The sequence below is a fragment of the Myotis davidii genome, unplaced genomic scaffold, assembly GCF_000327345.1.
Source record: "Myotis davidii unplaced genomic scaffold, ASM32734v1 scaffold79, whole genome shotgun sequence".
Lineage (NCBI taxonomy): Eukaryota > Metazoa > Chordata > Mammalia > Chiroptera > Vespertilionidae > Myotis > Myotis davidii.
The window spans coordinates 4,660,933-4,673,632 of NW_006294339.1; the positions used below are offsets into that span (position 1 = coordinate 4,660,933).

General features: G+C 39.1%; 1 protein-coding gene across 1 annotated transcript in view; it reads left to right on the forward strand.

The window, feature by feature from the left end:
- Window positions 1–12,307, forward strand: part of PRKAA2 (protein kinase AMP-activated catalytic subunit alpha 2) — a 24,947-nt gene extending 12,640 nt beyond the window's left edge. The window contains exons 6-8 of the mRNA XM_006768363.2: window positions 4,821–5,325; window positions 7,344–7,470; window positions 11,790–12,307. Coding sequence (XP_006768426.1) covers window positions 4,821–5,325; window positions 7,344–7,470; window positions 11,790–12,028 — 871 coding nt within the window. The 3' untranslated portion in view covers window positions 12,029–12,307. The remainder of the gene's footprint in view (window positions 1–4,820; window positions 5,326–7,343; window positions 7,471–11,789) is intronic.
- Window positions 12,308–12,700: the final 393 nt, after the last annotated feature.

Genomic DNA, 12,700 nt, shown 5'->3' on the forward strand with positions numbered 1-12,700 from the left:
AGAGAAAGAGAGAGAGAACATTGATATGTTCCACTTATTTATGCATTTATTGGTTGATTTTTTTTAAGTATAAACAAGCACATTGAAAACTTGCCTTTATTAAAAATTATTGATTTTAGAAAGATGAGAGAGAGAGAGAGAGAGAGAGAGAGAGAGAGGATAGAGAGAGAGAAGAAAGAGAGAAACCAATGTGAGAAAGAAACATCGATCTGTTGCACCCCCACATTCATGCACCCTGACCAGGGATCGAACCTGCAGCCTGGGCATGTACCCACCCAACCAGAAATCAAACCTGCCACCTTTTGATGTACAGATGACACTCTAACCAATTGAGTGAGATGACACTCTAACCGGCCAGGGCCATTTTTTGATTCTTGTATGTATGTGCCCTGACTGGAGATGGAACCCACAACCTTGACATATTGGGAGAATGCTACAACTAACTGAGCTACCTAGCCAGGGCCTGTTTGGAAATTCTTGATTCAATAAAATACAGTTCAACAGGCAAATAATTACTAATTGTTGAGTAGTTATTACATACCAGATATATTGCTTAATGCTTGACATGTTTTATTTCATTGACCCTTAATAGGTAGCTATTATTAATCTTATTTTACAGACCATAAAACTAATACCCAATTAGATATGTAATATAATTTCTTATCTTCTATTATTTCTTTCAAAAAAAGCTATCAGTCATTTTTATTACTAAGTACTTATTAGATGTTATTATTATTACCATGATATAGCAATAAACACAATGAATTCATTTTTGTTTTCATACTTCAAGTGTCTATTCATCATTTATTTATTCTGCATTTATTGACCATTTACTCTGTATTGGGTCCTGGAGTATCCTCTATAATAAAAGGGTAATATGCTAATTGACTGCCCAACCTTCAAAGATGGCGGCACCCACAACCACAAGATGGTAGTGCCCAGTCCCCTCAGCCCCACCAGGGTGGCAGGCGCATGGCAAGGCTGGGCCCGCCATTGATGGCCACGCCCTCAAAGATGGTGGTGCCCACAACCACAAACTGGAGTCCCCCAGTCCCCTCAGCCCCGCAGCTGCCCCCGGCGCGGGCGGGGGGAGGCCAAGCCTCAGATGGCCAGTCACTATGAGGCGCACTGACCACCTCTTGGTCCCTCTCCCCAGCCGGCAGGCTCCGATTGCCTAATGGTGAACAGGGAAGGTGGTGGCAGGGGGTGGGGCTGGCTGCAGGCAACTGGGGAAGATGGCCCTGATCACAGTGAAGCACCCCAACTTCTCTTTCAGGTAATTGTCAGCAGCACAGCAGTAAATATCAATATGAAGCAGATTATTATTGTAGATCACACAGGGGAAAAAAGGGTAAAATATTTACCTGTAGCAGTGTTTGACTATATTCTGCACAGTGAGAAAACCTGAAGCCATTTTCAAGGTCCAGCATTACTTCTTTTCTGTTGGGTCAAGTTTCTAAACTTTCTAAATCTCCATTGTCTTGCTAATGAAAAGAAAATAGGATTCTACCGATTCTCCTATCTACCTACTGCAGGACTTCTGTGAGGATCAAATGAAATGAAGCCATTGGGAAAAGGCTTCACAAACATTTGGTTGAACTGTAAAATGTTTTGATGGAGTGTCACTCTGGGGTGGTGGCGGGGCCTGTGTTCCACTTGGGGGGAAGCCGAGTGTTGGTTTGTCAGTGCCAGGTCCATTTATTTTTAAATGGCCAGTGCATGTCATGGTAGCTCCTGCGTTGAGTGTCTGTGCCCTGGTGGTCATTGCTCATCATAGCTACTGGTTGGAGGGAAGGACAGACACTTAGCCTTTATATATATAGATTATTGTATTTGTTTAATCTTACCCAGCTAGAAAATAATCTCTATGAGGTGAAGAAAGGTATCTTTTTGCCATACAATGTCCTTAGTAAATACTCATAAATGAATTAATCAGTTAATAGAAGGTATCCAGTCAAATATATATTGATTTGAGGTTAAGCTTTGAGAGTGCTCCATTCCCTCGTGTAGTAATGCTTACACAATCTTGAAGGAATAGTACATGTGATGAAAGGGAATGGGATATAGGACCTCATGTGCAAAGACCCGGAGTGTGAGAAAATAAGATTTAGGAGATTGGTTCTTGAACTTTTGGGTTTAGTAACTCTACACTCTTTATTTTTTAAAGCTCACATTTTATATATTTTTATTGATTTCAGGAAGGAAGGGAGAGGAAGAGAGAGAGATAGAAACATCAATGATGAGAAAGGATCATTGATCGGCTGCTTCCTGCACATCCCCCACTGGGGATTGAGCCCACAAACTAGGCATGTGCCCTGACTGGGAATTGAACTGTGACCTCCTGGTTCATAGGTCAACGCTCAGCCACTGAGCCACGCCTGCTGGGCACCCCTTTACACTCTTAAAGTTGAAGTCTCCAAAGAGTTGGTGTTTTTTTTTTTTTTTTAATCCAGGTATGTCTGTCAATGTTTAACATATTAGAAATGAAAAATGAGAAATTTAAAAATTATTTAATTTACCTAAATAATAATGGACCTATACATGTTAACTTAATAACATCTTTTATGAAAAATAACCATATCTCCTCCTCCACCCAAATGGTGACAGGAATGGCATTATTTTACATTTTTCAAATACCCTCAATGTTTGACTTAAAGACAGCAGCTAGGTTCTCATATCTACTACCTCATTCACTCTGTTGCAGTATGTTGTATTAGTCTAAGTCTACTGACTAAGTCTGACCTCACTCCTACAAGGGGTTGGAAAAGAGGAACATTTTAATAGCTTTCAGATAATTGTAGGTATTTTTCTTTGATATGAAACCAAAGCTTAACATGTTGGTTGCATTATCAAATTAGAAAACATATCAATTAACCGTTGTACTTTATTATATTGAAATCCACTGGTTTTTTTTTTGAATGCATTTGTGTCCATGTATAATCCTATATAATAAAGAGGTAATATGCAAATTAAACCTCACACCCTCACAAGATGGCTGCCTATGACCAGGCTGGCAGGGGGGTTAATGAGGGACGACCAAATGACTGAACAGGCAGGCTGTGTGGGGCAACCAGACCGACAGGGGGGTTAGTGAGTGATGACCAAACGACTGAACAGCAGGCTGCATGGGGCGACCAGGCCAGTAGGGGGGTTAGTGCGGGATGACCAAATGACTGAACAAGTAGGCTGGTGGGGCGGCCAGGCTGGCAGGGGGGCTGTGAGGGGCGACCAGGCTGGCGGGGTCAGGCAGTTGGGGGCGACCAAGCCAGCAGGTGGTGAGCAGTTAGGGGCGACCATGCTGGCAGAGGGGGGCAATTGGGGGCAATCAGGCCAGTATGTAGAGGCAGTGAGGGGTGTTCAGGCCAGCAGGGGGGGCCAGTTAGGGGTGACCAGGCAGGCAGACAGGTGAGCGATTAGGAGCCAGTAGTTCAGGATTGTGAGAGGGATATCCAACTGCTGGTTTAGGTCCGATCCCCAGGATCAGGCCTAAACTGGCAGTTGAACCTCCCCCAAGGAGTCCCAGATTAGAGAGGGTGCAGGCTGGGCTGAGGGGACCTCCCTTCCCATGCATGAATTTCGTGCACCGGGCGTCTAGTCTATAATAATAAAATCATAATATGCAAATCGACTGAAATGCCAAACAGTGGAATGACCATCCGGATGCCCTTCTACACGCCCTTCTGGATGACCTTCCGGACGAAGCTGGGGCTATGAGGGCCAAGGCAGCTGCCAGGGCTGTGAGGGCTAAGGCAGCTGGGGCTACTAAGGTCTACTCTTGCATGAATTTCACTCATTGGGCTTCTAGTTCTGTAATATGGGGCATTGGTCATTTGGAAAATATTGGGTTATTGAGTTAAAGGGATTTTCCAAATGGTGACATTTCATTATATAATATTATAAAAACTAGAGGCTTTTTGCATGAAATTCGTGCACCTGGGGGGGGGCGGTGTTCCTCAGCCCAATCTGCACCCTTTCTCAGTCCAGGACTACTTGGTGGACATCCCTCTGTAGTCAAGGACCGCATGCTCCTTACTGCCTCCTGCTTGCTGTTCCTTATCGCTCAGCTCGCTGCTCCTTAGTGCTGCTGCGGAGGTGGGAGAGGCTTGCCAGCCGTGAGCCCAGCTTCTGGCTGAGTGGTGCTCCCCCTGTGGGAGCACACTGACCACCAGGGGGCAGCTCCTCTGTTGAGCATCTGCCCCCTCATGGTCAGTGCGCATCATAGCGACTGGTCATTCTGCCGTAATGGTCGCTTAGGCTTTTATTATATAGATTATCATTATCATCATCATTACAAAGTTATCAGAAAAGTCTTAAGTATTGGGAAGTTTTCAAACTCATGCACACAGATACAAAAACACAAAATTCTAAAATTTTTTATTTTTATTTTTATTTTATTTTTTTTGCGTCTTATTCCCTTTGGTTTTATTTTATTTTATTTTTTTTTTAAATTTTATTTTTTATTACAAAGGGTATTACATATGTGTCCATTTTTTTCCCCGCCCTAGACAGTCCCCTAGCCTCCCCTATTCCCCCTTTGGCGGGCTTGAGAGGTTGGATTTTATCATTGACATCAAATACTTCCAGCTGTCTCCGACACAGTGACAGGTTCATTTTGTTTATTTTTGAGAAAATGTCAGCCAAATACCAAGTCTGAAAATCATAGTTTTCTCAAGGGTAAGGTTATTTAACTCACCCAGGGTCACATAGCTAGTAAGTAACTAGGTATTTCTGATTTTGTTATATTGTGTTGCCCGTGTCTAAATTATTTGGGACTTGCCAAAGCATGTTCTTACAATAGTGTATTGTGGTGTTTTTCCTAGAGAGCATGAATGGTTTAAACAAGATTTGCCCAGTTACTTATTTCCTGAAGACCCCTCCTATGATGCTAACGTCATTGATGATGAGGCTGTGAAAGAAGTGTGTGAAAAATTTGAGTGTACGGAATCAGAAGTAATGAACAGTCTATATAGTGGTGACCCTCAAGACCAGCTTGCAGTGGCCTATCATCTTATTATTGACAATCGGAGAATAATGAACCAAGCCAGTGAGTTCTACCTCGCGTCTAGTCCCCCAACAGGTTCCTTTATGGATGATAGTGCCATGCATATTCCTCCAGGCCTGAAACCTCATCCAGAAAGGATGCCACCTCTTATAGCAGACAGCCCTAAAGCAAGATGTCCATTGGATGCACTGAATACAACTAAGCCCAAATCTTTGGCTGTAAAGAAAGCCAAGTGGCATCTTGGAATCCGAAGTCAAAGCAAACCATATGACATTATGGCTGAAGTTTACCGAGCTATGAAGCAGCTGGATTTTGAATGGAAGGTAGGAAATTGTATATTAAGATAGTTTGTAGAAGCCATTTTTTTTTTTGTATAGTAAACTGCTCTCAACCGCTGAGTTGAGTACTGAGGTCAATTAAAGATTTGTTTCTTATTTAGATAGAAATTTAGTGGTCTTGATACTTCTGGCTATAACTGCCATTCTTTGCAATAATATACCATGTGCATTCAAAACAACACCAATCTCTGTAAGGAAGAAGTATGTTGATGTTGGGGACCTACATATGTTTGAACTACAAAATAGTATTTTTGGCAAAGAACAAAAAGTAATCAACTTGAAATCACCCAAGAAAATAGTCCACATTAGTGAGTGAATGCTGTTTCAGCATTCATTATATGCAGCGGTTCTCAACCTGTGGGTCGCAACCCCTTTGGCGGTCGAAAGACCCTTTCACAAGGGTCGCCTAAGACCATTCTGCATATCAGATATTTACGTTACGATTCATAACAGTAGCAACATTACAGTTATGAAGTAGCAACTAAAATAATTTTACGGTTGGGTCACAACATGAGGAACTGTATTTAAAGGGCCAGAAGGTTGAGAACCATTGCATTATAGCAATTAAAAGTCATATGTCTTCAAAGATACTATGTTTTTACATTTCTCTCTCCCCTTTTAGGCAGGGTTTCTCTTTGTTAGTATCAGTAGCAGCTAGTGGTCAATACATAGTATACATCAGGATATATTTATTCAGTCAACGAATACTTTTCTCTAAGTTGAGAAAACCTCTCTTCCTTGGCTGGTGCTTTCAATCCTTAATTACGAAATATATTTTTACTCTCAGCCCACATTTTACTCTTTAAAAATATAATTGCTCAAATTCATTTCAATCCTATTTATTTGTTGGGAATAAAAGCATTTTTTTTTTATTCCAGGTATTCCTTTAACGCTTGTTCCTTTTTTGAGGACTGTGAATATATTTTTAAAGGTAGAAGAAAAACATTCAAACATACCATGTAAATATTCACTTGACATGTTTGAATATATCAGTCATTTTCATTTCATTCTTTTTTTTAAAATATATTTTATTGATCTTTTACAGAGGAGAAGGGAGAGAGATAGAGAGTCAGAAACATTGATGAGAGAGAAACATCGATCAGCCGCCTCCTGCACATCCCCCACCGGGGATGTGCCCGCAACCCATGTACATGCCCTTGATCGGAATCGAACCTGGAACCCTTCAGTCCGCAGGCCGACGCTCCATCCACTGAGCCAAACCGGTTTCGGCTTCATTTCATTCTTTGTTTGTGAAAGGCATAGATAAAATATTTCCTTAAACCCATTTAAAACGCAGACCTCTCTTTTCTTTTCTTTTTTTTTTTTTAATATATTTTATTGATTTATTTTACAGAGAAGAAGGGAGAGGGATAGAGAGCCAGAAACATCAATGAGAGAGATCGACTCTTTTCTGAAGTAGTTATTAGTCAGTTAAAAAAAAAAAAGAGATGTTAATATCTTTAAAATTCCTTACCAAAAAATTTTTGTAACTAATTTGATAGATGTTTTTGCAAACCCTGAATCTTCTTTATCTGAGCTGCAGATAATATATTTCTTATTTTCAGAGGCAGATAATGTATTTCTTTTTCACAAGATTTTCTGTGATATTTAAATTTTGTGACAATACCTGTTAACAATGCCTGATACAAACCTGCAACACATTAGTTTCCCTTTATTTCTTTTATTCCATATTTATAGGTAAAAGTATTCAAGTTGAGGCTGGGAAGCCAAAATTATCATTTTAAAGTAAGGCATATATAGAATGAAGGCTAGACTCTATAATCTCTGAGTTTCTTTTAATTTTAATTGCTGTAAAGAGTATTGTTAGTGAGGATTAAAAATACTAAATTACCATGTAATATAAAAAGGGATCATCCGGGAATTTCTTCTCTATCCCACTTCTACCAGTGATTCTTTTTTATATTCTTTGCAATAAGAATAGGGAGATATTTTATAGTTTGTTAATTTTAACATTTTTCCTTCACAAAGATTTCTTGTTTTAGGTAGTGAACGCATACCACCTTCGTGTAAGGAGAAAAAACCCAGTGACTGGCAATTATGTGAAAATGAGCTTACAGCTTTACCTGGTTGATAATAGAAGTTATCTTTTGGACTTTAAAAGCATTGATGGTAAGGAAGCTATGCAGGCATGAGTTCTGAGAAGATAAAACTTGGCACTAGTTGACAAGATGTTAAAATCATCTCAAAGGCATGGTGGGTAGGTCCTTTATACTGGTTTTTAAGTAATCTAGATTTAGCTAAAAATGTAAGTGAAATGAGGAAGATCAAAGACACATGGAATATCTCTAACCCAGCACCTCCCCAAAAGAAGTACTTCCTTGCCATAAAAAAAGTCATTTGACGTGTTGGTTGTGGAGCAAAAACCAGGGAAGCAATTTTTAACTAAAATTAGCTGATGTTGTCAGGTTCTTTATCTCATTCCCTCATTCATAATTTGTTACTGTTAGTATTACAATATCTAAACTTGCCCTTCATCAGCTTCTCTCATCCTGATTGGGCAAAATGACCAAATAAGCCTCTCTTGGGATTTAGGTTAGATTTCGGTGCCCATGGCTATCCAGGAGCCAAAGGAGCCAGGGAAGGAGGTCCTGTCCAGATATTCACTGTGTGCCAAGAGTCAACCTGGGTGGACCAAATGTGCTTATTTCATTCATAGGCCAAAGTAGAATAACAACAGAATAAACCAACGGTCAGGAACTGAATGGAACAGGAGAGTTTAGATACAGGAAGTTGATTTAAACAGAGCTTTAAAATTTTGTTTTTGAAATACCATCATCTATAGCAGTGTTTATATGTCCCTAGACCACCTTTATAAAAATTACCCAGAATTCTTATTAACATGCAGATTCTTGGGAACTGCCCCCAGACCTACTAATCCAGAATCTCTGGAGATGGGAAACGGAATCTGTTTTGTTGTTGTTAATCCTTACCCAAGGATATTTTTCCTTATTTTATTTTTTAGAGAGAGTGGAAGGGAGGGGAAAAGACAGAGAGAAACATCCATGTGAGAGAGACACATCAATTGGTTGCTTCCTGCACACACCCTGACTGGGGCTGGGGATTGAGCCTGCAACCCAGGTACACTTGACTGGAATCGAACCCAGGATCCTTCAGTCTGAGGGCCGACGCTCTATCCACTGAGCCAAACTGACTAGGGTGGGAGTCTGCATTTTAAAAAAGATTTTTAAAAATCTTTATTGTTGAAAGTATTACATATGTCTCCTTTTTTATCCCATTGACCCCTTATAGCCCACCCTCACCCTCTATCCCAGGCTTTCACCACCCTATTGTCTGTGTCCATGGGTTATGCATATATGCATTCAAGTTCTTTGGTTGATCACTTCCCAACCCTCCACCCCCCCTACCCTCCCTCTGAGATTTGACAATGTGTTTCATGCTTCTACGTCTCTAGATCTATTTTGTTCAACAGTTTATTTTGTTCATTAGATTCCACATAAGAGTGAGATTATGTGATACTGTCTTTCTGTGACTGGCTTAGTTTGCTTAGCATAATACTCTCAAGGCCCCTCCATGCTGTTTCAATGGGTAAGAGATCCTTCTTTTTTACTGCGGCATAGTATTCCATGGTTTAAATGTACCACAGCTTTTTTATCCACTTATCTACTGATGGGCACTTGGGCTATTTGCCAATCTTAGTTATTGTAAATTTTGCTGCTATGAACATAGGGGTGCATACATTCTTTCTGATTGGTGTTTCAGTTTCTTAGGATATATTCCTAGAAGTGGGATCACTGGGTCAAATGGCAATTCCACATTTAATTTTTTGAGGAAACTCCGTACTCTTTTCCATAACGACTGCACCAGTCTGTATTCATACCAGCAGTGTAGTAGGATTCCCTCTTCTCCACATCTTTGCCAGCACTTGTCATTTGTTAATTTGTTGATGATAGCCATTCTGACAGGTGTGAGGAGATATGTCATTGTCGTTTTAATAGACAATGGGCACATTTGGTCCACCGAGGTTTGTGTTTTTTCATATGTCTCTTGGCCATCCTTATGTTCCTGTTGGAGAAAGGTCTATTTAGGTTCTTTGCCGTGTGTGTGTGTGTGTTAACATCATTGAAACTAATGAAATAATGGGAAATAAAACACTGGATATTTTTGGTCTTTCAAATTAGGAAGCACTGTACTTTAAAATATAATATTGATGACTGCTTTGAGAAAACAATATAGTATTTTTTTAATCTTTATTGTTGAAAGTATTACCTATGTCCTCCTTTTCCCCCATTGACCTCTCCCACTCTGCCCTCACCCCCCATCCCAGGCCTTCACCACCCTATTGTCTGTGTCCATGGATTATGCATATATGGATATGATTCATTGGTTGATGTCTTCCTACCCACCCCCTCCCCTGCCTTCCTTCTGAGGTTTGAGTCTGTTCGATACTTCTGACTTAGGGTCTATTTTTGTAAATTGCAATAGCTATTATAAATTATGCTACTACCTTTTTGCCCATTTTTTAATTGGATTGTTTGTCTTCCTTTTGTTAAGTTGTATGAGTTCCTTCTATATTTTGGATATTAACACTTTATTAAATGTATGTCAAATATGTTCTCCCTTTTCATTTTGTTGATATTTTCTTTTGCTGTGCAGAAGCTGTTTATTTTGATGTAGTCCCATTTGTTTACTTTCTCCTTAGTTTCCTTTGCCCTAGGTTCTAGGAGATGTATCTGCAAACATATTGCTATGAGAGATATCTGAGATTTTGCTGCCTATGGTTTCTTCTAGGATTTTTATGGTTTCACGTCTTATATTTAAGTCTTTTATCCATTTTGAGTTTATTCTTGTGTATGGTGTACGTTGGTGATCTAGTTTCATTTTTTTGCATGTATCTGTCCAATTTTCCCAGCACCATTTATTGAAGAGACTGTCTTGACTCCATTGTATGCTCTTGCCTCCTTTGTCAGAAATTAGTTGAGTGCAATGGCTTGGGTGGATTTTTGGGGTCTCTGTTTTGTTCCATTGATCTATATGTCTGTTCTTGTACAAGTACCAGGATGTTTTGAATACAGTGGCTTTGTAATTTAACTTGATACTGAGTATTGTGATCCCTCCAACATTGTTCTTCTTAAGATTTCTGTGTCTATTCAGGGTCTTTTTTGGTTCCATATAAATTTTTGGAGTATTTGTTTTAGATCTGTGAAATATGCCATTGGTAATTTAATAGGGATTACATTGAATCCGTAGATTGCTTTGGATAGTACAGACATTTTTTTAATGTTGATTCTGCCAATTCATGAACATGGTATGTTCTTCCACTTGTTTGTATCTTCCTCCATCTCTTTTTTTAACGTCCTGTAGTTTTCTGAGTATAAGTTGTTTTTTTTTTTTACCTCCTTGGTTAAGTTTATTCCTAAGCATTTTAATTTTTGTTGCTATGGTAAATGGATTGTTTGTTTTGATTCTCTTTCTGAGAATTAATTATTGGTGTATAAAAATGCCATTGATTTCTGGTGTTAATTTTGTATCCTGCTACATTGTTGAATTCCTTTTTTAAACCTAGTAGTTTTCTGGTGGAGTCTCTAGGGTTTTCTTTGTACAATATCATGTCATCCTTTCCAATTTGGATGCCTTTTATGTTTTCTTCTTGTCTGATCGCTGTGGCTAGCACTTCCAGTACTATGTTGAATAAGAGTGGTGAAAGTGGGCATCCCTATCTTGTTCCTGTTCTTAGGGGAAATGGGTTTAGTTTTTGCCCATAAAGTATGATGTTGTCTGTACGTTTGTCATATATGGCCTTTATTGAGTTATGATCCCTCTATTCCCACTTTGATGAGAGTTTTTTTTTTAAATCAGAAATGGTGTTACATTTTGTCAATGGCTTTTTCTGCATCTGTTGATTATGATCATGTGATTTTTGTCTTCCAGTTTGTTTATGTGATGTATCACATTTATTGATTTGCGAATATTATACCTGCCTTGCATCCCTGGAATAAATACTACTTGGTCATGGTGTATAATCTTCATTTTTAAAAAAGATTTTCCTCACCCCCCACCCCAAGGAGTTTCATTGTGTACCAAAGGTTCACAGAACCACTATGTAATGGTTACTTTTATCTTAGTGATTTTTTGTTGATACACCACAAGAAAATCCTTCAGGATGTGCTTTATTCACATGCAAGTATATAGTTTGATTTCAAGGTTAATGCCGAATCCTTGCTGAGAAGGATGTAGGGGGTCACATTTTGACTGTATGGAAGTGTTGTGATTAATTAGTCATGTCTGTTATGTTTGTTGGGGAGGGAAGAGGTCACCTGCTCCTAAAACACTGAAATATGACATTTATTATTTAGTCGCCTTTGCCCAAATGTGTTTACTTACTTAATTCTCTAATGATAGCATCTTCATAAGAAGGGCTGGGGCAAATATACCTTTCTGATAAATTGCTCTACTTTGGTCCATTTCAGATGAAGTGATGGAGCAGAGGTCTGGTTCTTCGACACCTCAGCGTTCCTCTTCTACTGCTGGCTTACATAGACCCAGATCAAGTTTTGATTCTGTGACTGCTGAGAGCTATTCACTGTCGGGCTCCCTCACTGGCTCCTTGACTGGAAGCACACTGTCCTCAGTTACTCCTCGCCTGGGCAGCCACACCATGGATTTTTTTGAAATGTGTGCCAGTCTGATCACTACTTTAGCTCGTTGATGATTTTCCCCTAGTTTATATCTTTTTGTTGTTGCACTGTGAAATCACATGTATTCTTTAAATTATTATTTTACTTATGTGTACACATACTCTAAAATGCTGATTGACAGACATGAATATTGCCAGGGGACACTCAATGCCATTGAAATTATGAAAACAAAAGTCTGACATTTTATTTATCCGTAGAAATCTGTAATTGTACTATGATAAATTTATATAGGCAGTATCATTAGTAGATGAACACTGATGAAGATCGTTAATTAAAATTGTGAATTCATTACAGATGATTAATACACCTTCCCTGGTGAACAATCTCAGTCAGAGGGTGGTTTGGCAGCACCTCCTTGCTTTACTCTTTATGTAGGTAAATCCAGTTACTACCTAAAAATTTCAGCAAACTTTAAGCTATGTTTATGCTCCCAATTCTTTTCTTTTTTTTTAATCCTCATCCAAGGAGTGAGGACATTTTTTCCATTGATCCCTTAGAGCAGTGATGGCGAAGCTATGACACGCGTGTCAGAGGTGACACGTGAACTCATTTTTTTGGTTGATTTTTCTTTGTTAAATGGCATTTAAATATATAAAATAAATATCAAAAATATAAATCTTTGTTTTACTATGGTTGCAAATATCAAAAGATTTCTATATGTGACACGGTACCAGAGTTAAGTT